We start from the raw sequence: 20,608 nt of genomic DNA, 5'->3' as shown, positions 1-20,608 counted from the left end.
TTACACAGTTAAACACATGTAGATACACCCAGTTGGTAGTAAAATTAGTGAAGGGGTGCCTATATTGTTTGTAAGGTCCTTAGTTACCCTTATTTAAATCAACAGCATCCTATCCATTAATGTTGGGAACACTGTCAGCAGAGTGTTTTGGACCTTTCTTCTAGACCATTTGGATTGTTCTGGTACTGGCTCCTGGTCTTACCAAACCAAATACAATGTGAAATGCAAAGATCCCTGCAACGTCCTATTTTAGTAATACCATCATTATTGTTTTTACTTAAAAAACAGCCTCCAGTTCCTGTATAGCCCTGGTCTTATGATAATCACATCAGAAAAGTGATAGGGTTACTTTGTCTTTACAGGAGTAAATCACAAAGGATATGAGCAACTTGGTAGAGATCCTTTATGATTTATTCCGGCATCAATAAGCGCAGGACTTTGCCTTTGATGTTCATGCTCTGTTGAATGGATGCAGGTGATGTTTTACTTTTAATTAACCCACTTCAACCCCATACTGTGTCATGCTCTCAAGTGGTCACCCTGCAGCTTCCTGTTAATTTTTCTCTTTCTCTCTCTTTCTCTGTCCTCCCTCCTCCCCACCACCTTCTCCCACAGTCTCCTGTGCAATCAGGACTCCTGAAAACACCGTTTGGGTTTGCTTTGACATCATGGAAAGCAAAAGGATTTTGGAAGGAGCAGTGTGAGGAAATGAGATTTTTTTCCCCTACATCCCTCCAGGAAAAAAAAAACCCTCTATGGCAATGATGCATATGAGCTACTTGTGTACAAGCTACTCATTTGCTAATATGGCAGGGCTAACGACTATTACTACTGTCAGACCCTGAATGGCTTTGATGAGCCTTTCTGGAGGCAGCCTGGTACTATATTTATACTTTCAAGACCCGATTGGTATTGGTCATATTTTGCACAGTTTTTTCCTTCCTACCATTCTTGATCCAGAGGAGCATGGCAGGTGCCTATGAAGTCAGAGTCCAGTCCCCTGCTATTGCAGCCCATCAAATCCTCTAATCCCTTTAATAAACTGATCAAGCTCCATTTTATAAGCTGATCCTCTCTTTAAGTTGCTCCTACGCCAGCCTGATTTGAGTCTTGCCGAGCTCTCGGGTCCGTTCAGCCAGGGTTTTGTTTCAGGGTCCTGTATTCTTCTTCCCCAGCCTAAGGTGATGGGTACTACAAAATCCTCCCACTGAACAAAGTATATAGTGTCTATCAAACCTGTGTTTGAAGAGACGATAAAAGCATCATGACACACGCTTTAGGAGAGTGATTCTAGCCTGCTACAAACTCAGAAGGATGCTGATGGGAAATTTTGCTTTGCTTTCATTATGGGCTTCAATGACCAATTTCCAGCTGCCCCTTTGGGAGGAGAGAAAAGGCCCTACTCAGCCTCAGTTTTGAACTAAAGCTGGTATGAACCAGGATATTTTGTTGGAGCAGGAAATCTTTGGGGTTTTTTCTTTTGTTTAAACTGCAGTAATAATGCGTCACGCACGTTGGTTTTCTCTGTGGCAGGGATTATGACCAAGATTTTAAAGACAGGTTTAGAGACCTCAATAGTTAACTGAGAAATAAAAAAGAGGCCTAATTTCCCAAAGGTGGGTGCTCATTCCGCTCTGAAAAATCAAGTCCTTGGAAGGTGTCTCAGAACGGGTGCCTTAAACAGATGGTATTTGTTCCACTTAAGAAAACATTTTCCCATTTTCAGAAGTGATTTGGGGCATTTAGGAACTACCAGTAACCTTAAGTGCTGAACTCACTTTTGCAAATGGAAGTACTGCCCCTAAATCACTTAGGAGCTTGGGGCTGTGGTACCCTCAAGCCTGTCGAATTTACCAAGGAGGGTTGAGGGAGGCCCTGAGATAACAGCAAATACCTTCCAAAACCCTGCTTTTAAAATGACATCCTTCCTTTATGAAAAAAGCTCCTTTTTTCAGGCCTGAGGAGAGTCTAACAAAGGATGGCATATCCCCAGAGCACGCTCTGATGTGTCACTGTGGATGCCAATCCCCACAGACTCGCCCGATGTTATTAATTTTTAAAACAAACTTGCTGATTGAGGTTCTGACTGCCTTTAAATTGTCTGTACAAGGAGACTGTGTACTAATTAACCCACAGAAACAATCAATGATGTACCTTTTTCAAGTTTCAGGGTGATTAGAATATGAAAATGAAGAGCACAATGGTGCAGATGTTTTAAAATCACAGCAGACAGCAATTAGTGACATGGGAACCAGCTGCTTATCTCTCCAGATAAAGCCTCTTAATAGGGAATTACACTTGAGGAGCCATTACACAGATGGATCTGTGAATGATTTAAAGAGGGGGCGTTGTAGTATTAACTTTGATTTGTGAGCCAGGTTCTTGACAAGCTTTATGAGTGTTACCTCGGGAAGAAGGTGCATTTCTAACAGGGGTTTCCTTGCACATTAGCAACTAGTTTTTCATCGGGAGCATGTTGAAGGGGTGGGGTTACCTTTTTTTTTTTTCGATATATATCTATTTCTAGCTTGCATCACTTTTACTAATACATTGCTTTTCAGTCCTTGGTTCTGACCAGTTGGTAGCTAGGATCTTCTTTCATGCTTATTGCTCCTTCTCTGCGACAGTGAATTATGCCTAGATTTAGTGAGAGGCTTTGGAAAGCAAAATGATTAGGCATTGTGAGGCAGGCTGTTATTACGTGAAAAAACTCCCTATGGACTAAGGTTTGCTATTCTCCCTGTGCATGGAGTAAAGGGTTGGTCGTTGTGGCTTGGCCCTCCTTTGAAAGGCCTGTAATGCATGTCATTTGCTTGGGCTACCAAAGGGAGAAGAGCAGGTATAAGCAGGTGGCATGTACTAGCACGGTGTATCAGCCAGTGCAGCTGAGCTGAAAATAGCTGTGATATAATTTGCTGCTAGGTCTATCCTGAATTGATAGGCCTGAGCGCTCAAAACTCACGAGACTGGCTTTAACGTCATGAGATAAAACTAGGGGGCATCTTCGTTGTCTCTTTTATATTCTCAGCTTATTTGGGGGCGCTTGGGCGATGTGTTCAAGCTTTTCTCTGAAGCCCTGAAGACGAATAACTATTTTTTTTTCTTCTTAAAGCCGAGATTTTCATGCAACCAGCACATCCGGTCACTAGGGCTTCTAAGAGGCGTGCCAGATATGAGATAAAATCACAAGCACAGGCACCAAGTGCAAAAGTAAAGGCCTACCCGCACTCGGTCAAGAAAGGGCAGGAGGAATTGAGGTTCGGAGCGGGTGGATTCCAGAGGAGATCCTGAGTTGGGGTCTCAAGGGGAGTGACGTGCAAATAGGGGTGGGCACCGAAGACCAAGCTGTTTTTGGTGACTGAATTATGCTGATAGACGGAAAGCTAAGTAAGGACAAATCCTTCACTTCCCCAAAAATGCATAGTAGACCATGCTGTTTCTCTTCATTCTGCTGATGTAACTACAAAGGATCTCTATGGAAGTCAACAGCCTGATGGAGCGATCCGCAAGCTGCCATATATTATGTACTTGCTGACAGTCAAAGAAGTGGATTCCTTGAAAGGCAACAAGATACAGCCATCAGCTGGTTCCTGAAGAGCCTTGTTCACTCTCACCCCACTGAAAGCTGTAGCCTCTGCAGCTATCTTGACTGGAGGATTGCTTTATTTTTTTTTTAAAGCACTATTTTCCCCCCATTACTTCTGATCATTTGTTGTTGCTCTGTCTTTGTTCGCAGTGCCCTTTGATTGTGGTGCTCACCCAGCAGGGCAAATTGAAGCTGAAACATTAGGAACAATGGGATCAGGCAGTGATCCAGATGGATACATTGGGAACAAAATACACTTAACTGCATTACTTTCAGCTGATTTGCCAGTTCTTTTAAGTAAACGGTCCTCAAGTATCAGTTGCAGGGACTGAAATTCAACCTGCTGTAGACCATGTGATCTTTGGTTTCTACACGGCGGTAGCATATACAGATGAATTCCTTTAGTGACATGAGTGTGTTTAGCAGGGGAGAGAGAATAATATGAACATTATCCGAGGAGTCACATTAAGTGAGATGCCCAATAGGCCGTTACGTGCTTGAGCAAAGCTGTAGTTTGTAGAGAACATGTGAGAAATGGAGGTCGTGGTTCTGCAAATGCATGCATAACAGGTTAGCTCCTAAGTCCTGTTGAAACCACAGTGGTTACTTCTGTTTGAAAGTAGTGTATAGCATTTAACAGTAGCGTGATTGGCAGCTTAGATGTCATAACTGCATATTTCCATGCATTACACCAGAGATGTTGCAGTCCTTGCTGGTGTTACAGCTAGAGCAAGGCTTATAGCTAGAGCCCTGCTACATGTTACCTTGTTTAATTCCACTTTGGGAGACAAGGGAACCAGAGCAGGAGGTGTCCGAGTCACAAGAAGTCAGGCTTGTTTTCCACTGTAGCCCTTAGGTTCTCACTACTCCACAGAACGTATTTGTTACTATGGATTAAAGAGCCGTGCCTCTTTCAAACCTCAGATATGGGGAAAGCAAGAAGTCAGCAGCATGCAATGTTTTCTCTCGGTGCTGTAACCCTCACTTTTTCAAACAATATTTTAAAGGTCGCTTATTTTCATAGCTTACTGTTTTGGAAGGAACTTAAAAAAGAGTCGCTTTGATGAACAAAGTAGTGCCCTGTTCTTCACTGGAGTAAACTGATGCAACATGGATGAATCGGAGAGACACCACCAATAGACTGATGGGTGATTGGTTCTTAACATCTAGGGCTTCTTCAAAGTTAGAAACTATTATTCTTGCTGATCTCTGGGGCCTAGACCACATCTAACCGCATTGCCCTCTGTGCTTCTTGACTGATTAGTCTAAAAGCAAAGGCCATAATCCTGACCTGACTAAAGTTGATAAGAGAATTCCCAGTAACTTTGGTAGAGCCTAAATGTCAAGCAAGGTGCATGCCTTGAAGAGTTTTTACCATCTGTGTGGCTGATTGTCGGCTTTTAGGTTGAAAACTGTTCATAGTGACTCAGGGTTGCACAGCTGGGCTCAGCAGCGGGGTCAGCACATGAATAAAGAGTTCATTTGTACTTGTGAGGCACCATACTGGCTAAGTACAGACAGTCAAAAAGCCCAAGGCTGAATCGATTCAGGCTTTGCAGGTTAGTCTAAGCTGTAGAGATTAAACTGACTAACCAGTGAGCAGACATTTACTTTGTGCAGCCACATACCTGCAGTGACTCAGGCCATAAGCTGGGGTGGGGGCTACAGCACGGCTCTCTGGCACATAGCCAGCATGGGCTGTGTTTTCCCTTCCTCTTCCTGCTGCCCCCAAGGTCTCTGGGATTTTCAGTCCAGAATCACAGCAGCAGGACACTTGTGGGTTGCTCATCATTTCTTCCTCCTGCTTCCAGGTGCCTCTGGGATTTGTAGTTCACAGTTACAGCCAGCAGTACATTTAGCAGGGCAGGGCAGCTCTATACTTGGGGGAGGGGAAGCTAATTCCTTCCTCCCCTCCCCACCCCCAGACCTCTGCAGGGGTTTGCTGGGGGGAGGAAGCAGTCCTTACCTCATCCCTTCCTGCAACCCTTCTCTGCTGGAGCAGACAGCACAGCCCAGCCCAGGGATGGAAAGCATGCTGGGATGCTGGGGGAGTGTGATTTAACTTGAACCAGGAAGGGGTCTGGGACAGAAGTTTCATAAACTGGTTTGACCTAAATCAGTTAAATCTGATACTACATTCAACCAGGTTTATCTTAAAGCAGTTTCAGCCATTTTGAAACTGGTTTATGTGCACTGAACTTTTGTTCTGTTACAGGTATAAACTTTCTAATTACTTAAACTGGTTAATTTGTAACTTCTGTCCCTCACCACTGTGTTGGAGTGGAGGTAAAGGTAAACCTCAGGCTGCCCCTAAGGAAGCTGCTTCTTCCCGGAGGTTGCTCATGATACATCACCTCCTTCATGGTGGCCCTGCTTTGCAGCCTAGTGGGAGAAGGAAATAACTCAGCCCCACCTCCCTAGCTACTCTGTATGCAGGGGAGTAGGGAGGAAGTGAGGAGGACCCACAACTGTGCCTACATCTTCCTGAGACCCGTCTATGGGTTAGAATGGCTTCTTGTGCCCTTTCTCGGGGCCATTGGTCCCCTACTGCAGTCTCAGCCACAACGTGGCCTGGAGACTGAGGAACAGCAGGGGAAGCACAGAGTGCATGACATAAAATGAGCATCTCATGAGCTCTGTGACTATTAACCAAATAGTTTAAAATACTGAAAGTATTTCAGTGCCCTTTGCATTCACTAACCAGAGGGGTTGGAGGTGGATGGGCTCCATTCTTGCATGTCTCCCTGAAGAAAGCTCTTGAGATTCACAACCCTGGAAAATGAAAGCCTCCGTATATGCAGCCCTTGCAATGGAGCAGCTAGCATCCTTCTGTAACACCCAGAGCAAGCGCAATGCAAGCTTTCCCAGTGGTTCAGACGCCATGTAGCTCAAAGAGAGTCAGTTCCTTTTAGATAGCAGTTGTAGTCCATCCCGCAGAGTCTGCTCAGCCCTTGGGCTCTCTGCTGAGGCTGAGAAGAATATCCCTAACCTAAACACCTGCCTTTTACAACAGCTGCACACTCTGTTTTCTCACTCTACACTTCCTGGAAACCTTTCTTTTTCCTGAGTGCACTTGGGCCATACGCACCACAGCTGAACTGTACATGGAATTTAAGAGTCCCCAATTCCTTCTCGAGACAATGGACCAGAACAGTTTTATCATCATCGCATACTCCAAAAGGGCTGGGCTTGTTTTTAACACACTCACTACGGACGTGTCCTCATCGGTTTGCCAAGAACAGGCATGTTAGCAGGTCCTTCAATATATACCAGGCCTCATCCCGTGCGGCACCATTGGCACACCGCAGAAGTCGGTCAGATTTGTGGGTTCGTAGCATTGCCGAAAAGTAGGCTTCCCAGATCTCAAAACCTCTTTACTTGGCCCGAGTGTACCTGTTATAAATCCCCCAAGCAGGAGTTTATGATAGAATTGCTGATATAAAATGTAACTTTAATAGCACAATTGTGGTACTATACTATATTTAGTGCTGTCTTCTACTGTTCTTTCCTTGGTTACATGTTTATTTTAAGTATCCCATCATTTATTTGGTATTCACAGTGGTCTAATTACAATCACAGTTTACTATTGAACAGTTGCTTGCGATACTACATGTATGAAATAAGTTTCACAGCTTGAGATGGAGCTTTACAAAAATACATAAGAAAGCATAATAAGAATAACAAATGACTAAAGGCTAGCACGGGGCTAGATGTTGTCAGTAAAGGAGAGCAAAGCGGGTTTGTTTTGTTTTAAGGGTTTTTTTTAAAGGTTGTCGGTAACGTACATAATGTCTTCATCTAAAGGAAGCCCACAGAGAATAAATGTGGGCTTTCATCTGCTCTGCAATATTCTTTAGCATAATTGTACCCTTACTGCTACCCCTGTGGTTTGAAAGGATGCTGTCAGATTAAAAAAAAGGAAAAACTAATTGAAAATATCCCTTCTAACAGATTATTTAAATGGAAATAGATGTTAAAAACTAATATAGATCCTGATCGTGCAAAGAGTGATTCGTGTGCTTAGCTGGATGCAAGCAGGTAGTCCAATTGACTTCGCTGGGACTACTCGCATGGTTCAAGTTAAGCACGTGAATACGTCCTTGTAAATGCAGAACCAGACTCGTTGTGCATTTCTCTGAGCTTTCGAAGGAAAGCAAACCCATTGACGACACTTTTGTTTGTAATCGCCTCAGGATCAAGTTCATTTTCTGCTTTTCCTCCACTAGCACCATGTTGTAATACTATCTGAGCAGCAAATAATGGGGCTGATTCTGCAACCCTGGCCCAAACTGAGGAATTGCTCACAAAAGTAGAGATGATCCAGCAGGAGAATGGGGTGCACAAGTGCTTCATATCAGGGGAATGTTTGGCTTTTGTTTAATATTTAAACAACCAAATCAAATCTCTTGTTTTACTGATCTAAAAGCTCATGGAAATATTTGGGTGAGTTTTAGGTTTGCAGGAAGAAAAAAAAAACTTATATAACATAGCAACAATCTGAAAGGAAATTTAACCTGTGTCTTTTTGGGGAGGCTTTACAAAGCATGGCAGAGCTGAGAATAAGATTAGTTCAAAGCAGCTGTCCTTCAAATCCAAGTAAATAAGAGCTCTATGTTGCATTCATATTGCTTTTACATTGATAGGTAAACTTATTGGGTTTTTTTGCTTTCTTCTCCTTTACAGGTTTATGACCGGCCACAAAAGCACTCTGCTCTGCACTACGACCCAGGCCTCCAACAAGACTTCACCAGTGACACCTTAAAATCAAAGCACCAGCAAAAAAGTAGCAACCAGCACCATCTTGACTGGTCAGCAAGCTCTGACGCTGGATCTGCTTCTCAGAGTTGCTTCATCAATACAGAATCCAGTCGAGAAGCAACCAGTGCTACCAAGGTTCCTGCTCCGGAGCCAGTTGTTTCCTTCAGCAAGTCCCAAGCAAAGAAATCTGGTGCAGGCAGCACGTGGGCCCAGCTGTCAACCAGTAGCAAAGAGCATGCTGTTTGCAGTGCAGTTCCACCACCCAATAACCTCGCCACCGCATCCCAGCCTAGCAATCCATCAGAGTGCAATGTGCTCCATCCTCTAGTGGATCAAGACGGACCCGGGCAAATAGAGGCCCCAGATCAACCCTCTGGGAACACGAAGAAGAAGTCTAGCAAAAAGGACATAATAACTCAAACCATCCAAAACTCAGATGTAGAATGGGTGAAAAGTGCTCAGAAAGCATTTGAGAGCAAAGCCCATGAGAGCGTGGAAGGGAAAAAGGAATCTTATTCAATGGACAGTATGCGAGAAGCATCACCCGCAAAGCAGAATCCCAGTTCTGCCAACGGTTCTGAGAGTGACGCCAGTCACGTACGAATTACTATCCCGATAAAGACTCCAACAGCAGATACATCAAGTCACAAAAGGAAAAAAAGGCAGTCTGCAAAACCTGCAGCAGACAAAAATATCCAGGAGAAAAGCCTGCCTTCTGGACTCCCCCTGAGCAGTGAATTAGCAAACAGGACTAGTTCACAACCTGAGGGAAATAAAAAAGATTTCCGAGCCACAAAGCAAGGGAAAGTGATTGAGAATGAGTCCCCATTGGTAGCTCTTGAAAGCAGTGGGATTGCTGACAAAGCTTCCCCAAGCAGTGCGAGTAGGCTCAGAAAATCTGCAGCTATGATGCCCGCTTCAGCACCCATCGACCTTCCTCCATCGAGCAAGTTAGCAGAGATCCAGCACCCGAAACTCGCGGCAAAGCGGAGATGGACCTGCAGCAAACCTAAAAACATCCTTCGGGAAACCTCTGTGACAACGTCCGAGAAGCTGATGGTGGAGCCTCCTTCAGCCTATCCCATCACTCCATCCAGCCCTTTGTATACCAACACAGATAGTCTGACTGTGATTACGCCTATCAAGAAGAAAAGAGGACGACCAAAGAAACAGCCTTTGCTCACGGTTGAAACTATTCACGAGGGAACCTCCACCAGCCCGGTCAGTCCGATCAATCGAGAATTTCCAGGCACAAAGAAAAGGAAGCGGAGACGAAACCTGGCCAAGTTGGCCCAGATGGTCCCAGGAGACGACAAATCCATCAGCGAACTGAAGTTTCACAAAAAGGTCGGGAAGCTCGGTGTGTTGGATAAGAAAACCATCAAGACCATCAACAAGATGAAGACCCTGAAGAGAAAGAACATCCTGAATCAGATCTTGTCCTCCTGCTCCAGCAACATAGCTTTGAAGACAAAAACACAGCCACCAACTAGCACAGGGGCTGCGACCATCGATGCCAGGTTAGGGAAGCAGATAAATGTCAGCAAGAGGGGGACTATCTACATTGGCAAAAAACGGGGCAGGAAGCCAAGAGCAGAGCTGCAGCCTCCGCCAGAAGAACCTAAGACAGCCATCAAGCACTCAAGGCCTGTTTCTAGCCAGCCAGAAAACCCAGCAGTGCCTTCCAACTTGCAGTCACTTGTGGCATCGTCACCAGCAGCTATTCATCCGCTTTCAACACAGTTAGTGGGGTCTAATGGCAACCTTAGCCCTGCAAGCACTGAAACGAATTTTTCCGAGTTAAAAACTATGCCAAATCTTCAACCCATCAGTGCTCTTCCTACAAAAACCCAGAAAGGAATGCACAGTGGAACTTGGAAGCTGTCCCCACCCAGGTTAATGGCAAACTCGCCTTCCCATCTGTGTGAAATTGGTTCGCTGAAAGAAGTCACCTTGTCACCAGTGAGTGAGTCTCACAGCGAGGAAACCATACCCAGCGACAGTGGGATAGGTACAGACAACAACAGCACTTCTGACCAAGCAGAGAAAAGTTCAGAATCCCGCAGGAGGTACTCTTTTGATTTCTGCACCCTGGACAATCCAGAGACCATGCCGTCAGACACCAGCACAAAAAACAGGCATGGTCACCGGCAGAAGCATCTCATCGTTGATAACTTTCTCTCGCACGAGAGCATTAAAAAACCAAAGCACAAGAGGAAACGGAAAAGCCTGCAGAACAGAGATGACCTCCAGTTTCTTGCAGACCTTGAGGAGCTCATCAACAAGTTTCAAGTGTTCAGGATTTCCCATAGAAGCTACACATTTTATCATGAAAATCCATATCCCAGCATCTTCAGGATTAATTTTGATCACTATTACCCTGTGCCATATATCCAGTATGACCCATTGCTCTATCTTCGCAGGACCTCTGACATGAAGTCTAAGAAGAAGCGTGGTAGACCTGCCAAAACCAATGACACCATGACAAAGGTGCCTTTTTTACAAGGGTTCGGTTACCCTATTCCCAGTGGGAGTTACTATGCACCCTATGGAATGCCTTACACATCAATGCCTATGATGAATCTTGGTTACTACGGTCAATATCCAGCTCCTTTGTACCTGTCTCACACGCTCGGAGCGGCTTCTCCATTTATGAGACCCACGGTGCCCCCGCCCCAGTTCCATGCAAGCTCTCATATGAAGATGTCCACCACTGCCAAACACAAAGCAAAACATGGAGTGCACTTGCAAACACCTGTGGGAATGAGTCTTGGAGACATGCAGTCTTCCTTGGCTCCTCCGAAGGTTGGAGCCACCAGCCTGTCTAGTGGCCGACTTCACAAAAGGAAACACAAACATAAGCACAAGCATAAGGATGAGCGGATATTGGGGACACACGATGATCTGAGCGGTCTCTTTGCTAGCAAGTCCACTGGCTTTTCCAGCCACGCGATCAACGAAAGGCTGAGCAGCTCAGACAAAGACCTCTCCTTGCTCAACGAGAAAAGCAAGCATAAGGAGAAACAAAAGCACCAGCATTGTGAAACCGGACACAAAGGCTCAAAGAGCAACTTTGAAGTGGATACGCTGTCTACACTATCACTTTCTGATGCCCAGCAGTGGACACACAGTAAAGATAAAAGTGACTCGAGCGGTGATCCTGTTGACTCTTGCACGAAGAGATACTCCAGCAACGCTGAGAGTAACGCGAGGTCAGAGTCCCTGGACATGTTCGGTGACATGAACTCCTCGAGTGAAAAGCGGGACAACGATGCAAGTGGGAATAAAAGGAGAAGCTTTGAAGGGTTTGGAACGTACAGGGAAAAAGACATTCAGCCCTTCAGGACAAATCGGAAGGACAGAAGCTCCTATGAGTCGTCAGCCTCTTCAGGTAAGTGCTGATTTCCTACCCGGCACAAAAAGGGACGGGTCATTTGCCACAGATAAGTGCCTGTTTCAATGGCAGTCACTTCCTTGATGCTTTCTTAATCCAAAGGTTGGATTTTGTTTTGGAGGCAGAGCAGGGCGTGTGTCAGGAATGCTGGTTAAATATTAAGCCAAAAGCCTTTTAAAGACATTTAGTTGTTCCTTAGCGTTTTTATAAATATTTTCTCGGCTTTGCCCTATTTATTTTAGCTGGTTGCCTTTCCTCTGGAAATCTCCCCTGCACTGCAGTTGACAACAAGCACTATTTATAAGTGTCTGCTGGCAAGGTTAGCACTGCCATCTTGCCTCTTAATGGGGCCCAGTATCTCTGACCACTGTGCGCAAGGTCTGTGCTGGCACAGGCCAGGAGAGTGCAGTCACCATACTGAAGAAGGATTTTCTTATAGGGAGGATTAAAAAAAACCCCAAAAAACCAGACGTCCTGTTGATCGTAGTAGCCTGAGCCTGATTAGATATTCTGGGAGTTAAAGTACCATCGTGGAGATAGGGCAGCGCTGTGTTGCTCTGCTAGCTGTTGTGGTGTTGGGTGCAATAAATATATAGAGACACTGATTAAAATCCTAGCGAAATCTGTCACTTCCCAGTAAGCAGGCATCCTGCAGAGGATGGGCAGTATCACCTGTTCAATTGAAAGTGTACTATGTGCACTTAAAGTGCAAACAGACACACATTCGAGCAGCTTAGCACATGGTAAGTAGTGTTGCAAGGTCATTCCTCTTCAGGGGAGGGTTATCGCCTGACCTGCACAAACTTTAGTAGGTGGCTACATGCCAGTGATTTGCAACTGTTGCAAGTGAAGTAATTATCCTGAACAGAAGTAGGAAGAGACTGTTGTCAATGAAACAATGCACTGTAGGTGATTGAGGAGCAGTGCTGATTGACTCCAAAGAGTTTTTGTGCTCACAAGTTAGAAATATAAAATGCGTAATCAAAGTGGGGGGTGAAAGAGGAGTCTATTTGGATGTTCAGGACATCTGTTCTCCTCCCACAGAGGAATAAAAGGAATCTTGTTTGAAAGGCCAAATTGTACTTTATCATGTGAAGCTGCCTTCCTAGTGACATGCAGGCAGGTGTTTTGATACAGCGCTAAATTACTCAAGCATGGGAGCAAGCCCAGGGCTCCTGCACCATCAGATGTGCAGAGATTTATCTTTCACAGTGGGTATCACGCTTGGGTTTGGAAAGACGATGCTCTTTCCTGGGATGGCCAGCTTGAAAGGGAGTTTCTTATAGGACACATGAAGCACCAGAGGCACATCCAATGGGGGTTGTAGCTGGCTCCAACATGAAGAGTTTTAATTGCTGTTGGAGACTGATGTAGGAGAGAACATACAATGTATGCACCCTGCCCATAGGAGATTCTTAAGTGTCCTCATTTCAACGGCGAGACATTGCTCCCATTGAAACTAGCTGGGTTTCTCCATTTCCCTTCTTGAGTCCAGGATCTGGACCCAAGTAATGAGAAGGCATGGTCTAAAATAGGAACATTTACCCCAAGGGATGGTTAGCTAGTATTTTTCCTGCCTCCTGGGAAGAATTTGCACTAGGCAAATTTGCAATTTGAGGTCTTGAGGAGAGAAAACTGGGCAACAGACTTCTTACCCATAAAAATCAATGTACTGAAAAAGCCCAGTGCGAGTGACACCCAGAAACGCTAGAAAGAGAGCTATAGTTTGTTTTTTTTTCCTGACCACACCAGAAAATATGGGCCAATGGCAAAAGACCAATACCCACAGGATAGCATTCATCCTCCACTAACTTCAGCGGCTTCTGTTACAGTGATAAGGTTATCTCCTAACCTGCAAGGGTGCAGGGCTCATGTGTGTTTTTGGCCTGGTTGCATTTCCATTACACGTTGGAAAGCTAACAATGCATGTGTATATCATCACACTGAATCTTAATTTTCCCCTTCTAATAAATTAATGTATGAGAAGAGGAGAAAAAGAACAAAATTAACATTTGGAAAGTGGCCTGACCCCCAGCAAACTGACTTCTGAGGCATGGAATCGTTACCACAAAACCTGCTTCGTGTCCTTTTTCTTCGGCTTATTGTTCAGGACAATAATAATAAAAAAAAAAATAGATGAAGTGACTGGCCCCACAGTTTGTGCCTTGCTGGATTCACTGTTCCAGCTTTTAAAAGTTGTTTTTCATTTAAACTGTAGCATTCTTTTTGCTTTCCCCATTGCAAAAATGTGTCATTCCCCATGACCTAATCCATCAAATTGCCGATTATGAACTGGTTTCTTCATTGTCGAAGTATTATTTAAATGGAAAAATCATCAGCATCTAGCTAACCAGAGCCATACCTTGTGCTACTAGAGGAAAAATATTAAAGCTAACGAGCTGTGCCAAGAAAGGTCTGGAGCCAAGACTGCTCATTAAAGTCTATGAACATCTGTCTCATGATTTTCTAAGATCTCAGTGCAACCTTTGTATTTATCTATTTATTTTTATTTTGTCTTTGCCCTTAACTGAGATATTCCCCATTGGGGTTTTGTGCTTGAAATGGTCTGTAGCTATTAAATGTTGTCCACTGAGGATGGATTCAACTTTCTCATGATAACTTGACCTTTTTCCCCTAATTCACCTTGTGTTTCCCCGTGGTGGTGAAACAGAGACTGACTAATCATCAAAATGTGAGGCAGAAGAGCCCTATTAGACAAGAAGTCTTATCACCGGAGGCTATTTCAGACTACTTGTTATCACCGTTAAGAATTTATAATCTCTTCCTATTTAAAGATTAGGAAAGGTGTCCTGAATATTCCAGCCCAAGTTTAAAGCAGATTTATATTTGACTTTCATGTCAGTATTATTCTGGTCTGGGAAACTTTAGTGTGTGGACACTTGGTTATGAACAGGTCCTTGATTATATGAACAAACCAATGGTTCTCAACCTTTTTAGACTCGAGGCATCCCTTGGCACACTCCAGAAATGCCAGCTCTTAACTTTCACTTGCTTCTTGACTACAAAAAATACTAGAGCAGTTCTTTTATTGCAAAGACATCAGCAAGACTGCAATGGGGTAGAAGGTGTTTGACACTATGGATTCATACTTGAAAGCTCTGGGTTTCTCTTGTGAATCATGCTTACACGTTTGCACACCTAACAGTGCTAATAGTGCATAGCATCTCACTACACCCTTAAAAGGACCTCGTGGTACTCCAGGAGCCCCAGTGAGAATCAGCAGAATATACCATTTATATCTCTTATCACATCAGGCTTCAGATAAGGAAATAAAGGCCATCAACAGTATGCTGCATAAGGAGATAGCAGTGACAGAGGTGATTGGAGAGTATTAAATGGCTCTCCCATGTTCACACGCTGCAGAGCGTTTTCCATGTAATATGCTGATGGAGGTACCATTTTCCCACTCATTATTACCTTCTGTTTTTCACTGGACTTTGATTTTCCAGGATCCTTTGTGAAACAAAATGATACCTATCTTCTTCTGTGCCCAGCGATTGAACAGGAAAGATGCTACTAGGACAGGAGTGGCTAACCTGGTGCACACGTACCACCAGTGGCACAGGCAGCCTGTGTGCATGGCATGTAGCAGGTTGGGGAGGGTACAGGCAGCGTAATGGCAGATTGGGCAGGGAGCACAGGGGACGAAGCAGAAAGCCGAGCAGTAGATCAGGAAGGGAGCATAGAGCATGGAGCAGAGCAGGGAAGGGGGTCAAAATAGTACTCATGCAGGGTGCAGGGCTCATTTGTAGCACACCAGCCAAAAATTTGGCCCCCACTGGTCTAGGAGATGACAGTTCAATCCTCTGCTTCACTGCAAGATTTCTGGTGTGACTTTGGGCAAACTAGGGTGTCTGGACCCTTGTTTGAACCATCTTCAAAATGGGAATAATAGGACTTCCCTACCTCAGTGACACCTAGGAGGAAAATCACAGTAAAAACGCTGAGGTGCATAGATTCTCCTGTAATGGGGATCACATCAGTACCACTGTTAGATAAACCCTGTCTGATTAAATTTAGGTTGTAATAGTTAACAGGCTGAGTATAGCTGACATGCAGCAAAGCCAAGTGTTGCTTTAGGCAGTTCCGTAATTCTGTCTTTCCTCTTAGTGAGACTAATCAAGGTCTAGGGGTTATTTTCTGCTTAGATTATCTCTGCCATTTTTTTAAAGTGGAGATTATATAGGATTGTCTTGCATGCATATCAGCCATCCTGGCTCAAAGATCAGCTAATAAGTATGTGGGTTTCATCAGATGTAGCGTAGACACTGTGCACTGTAAATTCACAGGAATAAAAATTAATCATATGCAGCTATTGGAAAAGGTAGTAATCATCGGTCTCCAAATGCCATGTGTTTAGCATGATGAACATACTACAAATTAATACTTAACTCACCTGTGACCTATCTGAAAGCAACATCCCCTTGAAAGGGGAATTTTTTCTGCCCTGACTTTCTGCCACTGTTCCCCGCGTCATGGGTGGAGCCAGTGGAATCAGTAATGCATTTAAGTGACAAATGAGAAGCATTAATGAAAGAAGATAAGGGAACTGTTAAAGCGGGCAGAGAAACTTTGGAGGGTGAAGTTTTACATTGCACAACGAGCAGTGCAACACAGCTTTTTAAACATTTTAGCACCCCCACACAAGCATTATATATAGAAAGTTTGCACATACATTAAAAATACAAGTTATTCATTTTGACAAGTAACTAAAAATACAGTGAAGGGAGAATAGAGACTATGTGACAGAGTAAGATGAATGAGCAACCAACCTCATGCTGATGCAAGAATACATGAGGAACTGAACTGTCTCAAGTTTGTTTTTTTTTTCCCATTCTAATCAATAGGACTTCTTCCATGACTTAAGTGTTTGCAGGAATGGGACATCTACACAGCGGAGAATAAAGTTCTGGAAATCATCACTGAATAATCAAATATTTTAGTCTGATTTAAACCAGGACTCAGAATGCATAAAACGGAGCATGGTGCAATGTTGGTGAGGTCGCCGCTTGTCTTGTTTTTTTGAAGTGCAGCACAAACAGTTCTGTAAAACTTCCATGATGCTTTACCCTTAGGAGAGACCTGCTTTTGCAATAATAGACACAGTGATTTGTCTTTCTGTGAACATGCAGTATGCTGTACCCGAGCTGGACAAATAGTCTTAGTCAGCCACATTATTCATCACCCGTGCTCTTTTTTTGTCCTTTTTTTTTTTTTTTTGGTGAATAATGTATTCCATGAATATTTTTTTTCCTCATTCATCAGTTATACAGTGTTCAGCCTTGAATATATTATTTGAGGAATAGCAGAAACATTTGTCAAAAATGCATTTGATGATTTTCTTTTCCCTTTTAGTCAGCTCTCAAATATGGTTCTGCACTTCTTTACTGACCAGCTCTTCATCTATACATGCACGTGTGGCTGTGTATATAAGGGTTGGCTGGTGGTTATGATGCTACTGTGGACTCGGAGATCCAGGTTCAGTTCTCTGCTCCATCACAGATTTTCTGTGTGAACGTCCTGTGCCTCAGTTTCCTTGATATAAAATAGTGATAACACTATCTGCCTTACAAGGGTCTTGTGAGTGTCAAAACATTAGACTGAGAGATGCTCAGATACTGCCACGATGGGGGACTTGTAAGTTGAGATCCAGAGACCCAGATGATAACTTCATTTACCACGGACCTCTGACACCTTAATCTCTTGCATTCTTTCCACTGATCCAACCGTATCATGATCGAGAGGTTCTAATATTCGAAACCTCGGAGCAGCTTCAAGCAGCTGCCTTTAAAAAAAATCTACCAACTCATCAGTTTGCTTCTGTCCAAGATACAAGATACAGATCAGTGATACAAGATGGGGGTAATTCAGTTACAGATGAAGGGTTTAATATCTTTTTTGCCCATTGCTCTACCCATTACCATTATTTCTGTATTTGTTCACATGCATAAATGTCTGTCTAGCTCTCTAAACACTCTAAAAATATCTGTAAAATGTGACCCAACATGACTTAGGTCAATGACCTAAGAAAAGTCCTCCAAGTCCATTAGGATAAACTTCTGTCTTGTTTGCTTTCCCATGCAACATGAGTGATGTGTCATTGTGGCATGCAGAGAAAGCTATACTGGCCTGACCATTGCTGTGCTGTTGTATGGTGTTTCCTCTAGGAAAAAGATGCTGGCAGGAAATAAGAAGGGTGATGGACACAATGCAATTCAACAGAGCACTTAGACCATAAGCCATACTGGCCTGACCATTGCTGTGCTGTTGTATGGCGTTTCCTCTAGGAAAAGGATGCTGGCAGGAAATAAGAAGGGTGATGGGTGCAATTCAGTTCAACAAAGCACTTAGAATCATAGAGAAGTAAGGCAGGAAGAAACCTCCGGACGTCATCAGGTCCAAGCCCCTGACTTAGGCAAGATCTTCCCTATCCGAGCCATCCTATACAAATCCATTAGCAAAACTTTTAGCAAAACTACAGAGCCAACAGCAACACAACACAAGACATAACACCTTAAACTTTCACAGGTAAAGCAGGGAGACCACAGCAGCCAATGCTCTGCTGCTGCAAAGGTTATTAATTTATGCTCATGAGATCCCAGGAAGAGGGCCACACTCCCTGCTACAGAGAAAAGCAAAACCCTCCACAGCCCATGCCAATCTACCAAGGGGTAAAATTCCTTCTTTGACCAAAAAATCTGATGATGGGTCTGCCCCTGAGTGGAGGGGCAAGGCTCTCTAGCCAGGACCCTCTAAGGTTAAGTCCCAGCAGGAGCATTGGCACACCCAGTCAAAATCCCCAGCCTTGGCTGAAGTCAATATGCAAAGCCTCTAAGGAAGGCTACAAAAAACCCCTGACACACGTAGCAGCACAGAGGAGGGGGAAGGAATACCCTCCCAGCCCCGCGTGACCACCAGCAAAGTCCAGAAGCATTGGCAATACCTGCAGTAGAACATAGGCATAGCTATGCTCAGATCATCCCCGACCAGGCGCTGTCCAACCTCTTCTTAAACTCCTCCAGCGATGAGAAGCCCACAGCTCCCCTAGGCAGTCCACAAGTCAGTCCTAGGAAGCATTTCTTTACTGTGCTGCTTCCAAAGAGAGAGGAACAAGAGGTAGGAAGCAGAGACAGGAAAGGGAGTTTTTGGAATGACCACCAAAGTAATCTTTTATTTTCTCTCCTAACTTATTTGATTGAGCTGTCTGTGGCTCGGCACAATGTCTTTTAGAAAGGCCTTGATTTAATCAGATTAAATGCAGTGACCCCTCATTTTCTGGGAATGTTATAAGACCCCAAGTACCCGGTCTACTGTCTGTGTCTCCTTTGCTCTCTGGCCAACAGGCAAGCAATTCTTCCTTTAGACCTCGGAGTCTCTAAGCTACTCATCATCGCTTTTATTTTTTAATTTTTTTTGCTGGCTAATGCCAGAATGTCTTGTTGGAAGTTTTTATTTAGACCACTGCTGGTTTATGGAGTTGTGCGGCTTCCATATTGTGTCTGCAGCAACTGCGCTCGGGATGCGTTTGGCTTCTGCTGGGCTCTTGGCTTTAAAAGGCAATAAAGAGCCATGGGATGATTCTCCTTGCACCCAGCATAAATCACAGGGAACTCCAGTTGAAGCCAATCAATTTGACTGATCCAGTGAAGTTTCCATGGTGGTAGAGGGGGTGTCAGTGAGGAGAGAATCAGGCCCTTGAATTGGATGCTGGCTCACTGCCAGCGTGTAGTTAGAGCTCAGCTTACCTACTCTGTGCGGTTAGAAAGCCACTAAGAGAGGCAAATCCAGCCCTGTTGTGTGAACAAGAGAGAAGATTTGGAGGCAACATAAGTTTTCAGAGCTTAAATATATAGTTTGGTTTGGATTTGCCCTTGATTCATTGCAACCCAGATGTTTGCTGCAACAAGCATTTATTTAATACTCATAAAAAACTCTGGCCACTTCTAGAAGGCTGTGGTTCAGACCAGGACCTCATTGTGCTAGTTGCTATATGGACATGTCATGAAAGGTTCAACACCTGCCCCAGAGTTTCCTATCTAAGCATAAGACAAGAGGTTCAAGCCCTTGCTCTGGTGTAGCTCCTGGGCTTTCTCGGCCATTCAAAGCTGGCTACGATGCTTCATTTCTTTGGCTTTGGCATGTTTGGAGAAGGAGCAAGTGAGTGGGGCCTGCTTGTTGGCAGTGCTATAGGGCTTGGCAGAGAAGTACTGTAGACATGGCCTTAGTTCCCACAGCAAAAGAGAGCTAAGAGTTATTGAGTTGAGGTTTTGCAGCTAAATAACAATAATTCAGGGAGAAGAGTTCTGTTTACGGGGTAGACACAAGTGCGCTTGACTGAGAAAGATGCATACAGAATAATATACGGATAGTTGCAGATACAGAAAAATGCCTAGGCAGGAAGCTATCCCCTTCCAGTGGTGAGCCTTTACGCTGGAATAAGAATTCAAAAAGGTTTAAGAAACCACCCTAGGAAGCAATTCTTTGCTGGAAACATGCAGCGGGGACTGGATCTGCCCTGCACTTTACAGTAACACCAAATCTGACTCCGCTTTCACACAGATTAGTGCTAATTGTAAGAGACTTGTGGAGCACAGATCACTGAGTGCAATGCAATGTTAACTGTCAAGCAAAGGCAGAACTGGATGGCTCAGAGGGATTTGGTAATGAGCTATGGAGCCTTGTGCCTCTAGGTCACTGGTTGAAATCTAATCTGCGATAATAGTGACAGAAAGTCAAATAGCAGTGCTGACAACATAGTGATGCTGGAGCAACCATGGGAGGGATGCAGCTGTGTGATCTATTGAATGGAGCCTATAAGTAACCAGGTAAAATAAGCAGAAGATGAGTTT

The 20,608-nt window shown here is 44.2% G+C and overlaps 1 protein-coding gene across 1 annotated transcript in view; it reads left to right on the top strand.

The window, feature by feature from the left end:
- Positions 1 to 20,608, top strand: part of SETBP1 (SET binding protein 1) — a 337,678-nt gene that overhangs the window by 227,611 nt on the left and 89,459 nt on the right. Inside the window, exon 4 of the mRNA XM_019495945.2 lies at positions 8,270 to 11,735. Within this exon, the coding sequence (XP_019351490.2) occupies positions 8,270 to 11,735 (3,466 nt within the window). The remainder of the gene's footprint in view (positions 1 to 8,269; positions 11,736 to 20,608) is intronic.

This window comes from Alligator mississippiensis, chromosome 3, assembly GCF_030867095.1.
Source record: "Alligator mississippiensis isolate rAllMis1 chromosome 3, rAllMis1, whole genome shotgun sequence".
In the NCBI taxonomy this organism is placed as follows: domain Eukaryota; kingdom Metazoa; phylum Chordata; order Crocodylia; family Alligatoridae; genus Alligator; species Alligator mississippiensis.
Note: the sequence above shows the minus strand (reverse complement) of the source record. Positions and strands in the feature narration are given on the sequence as shown.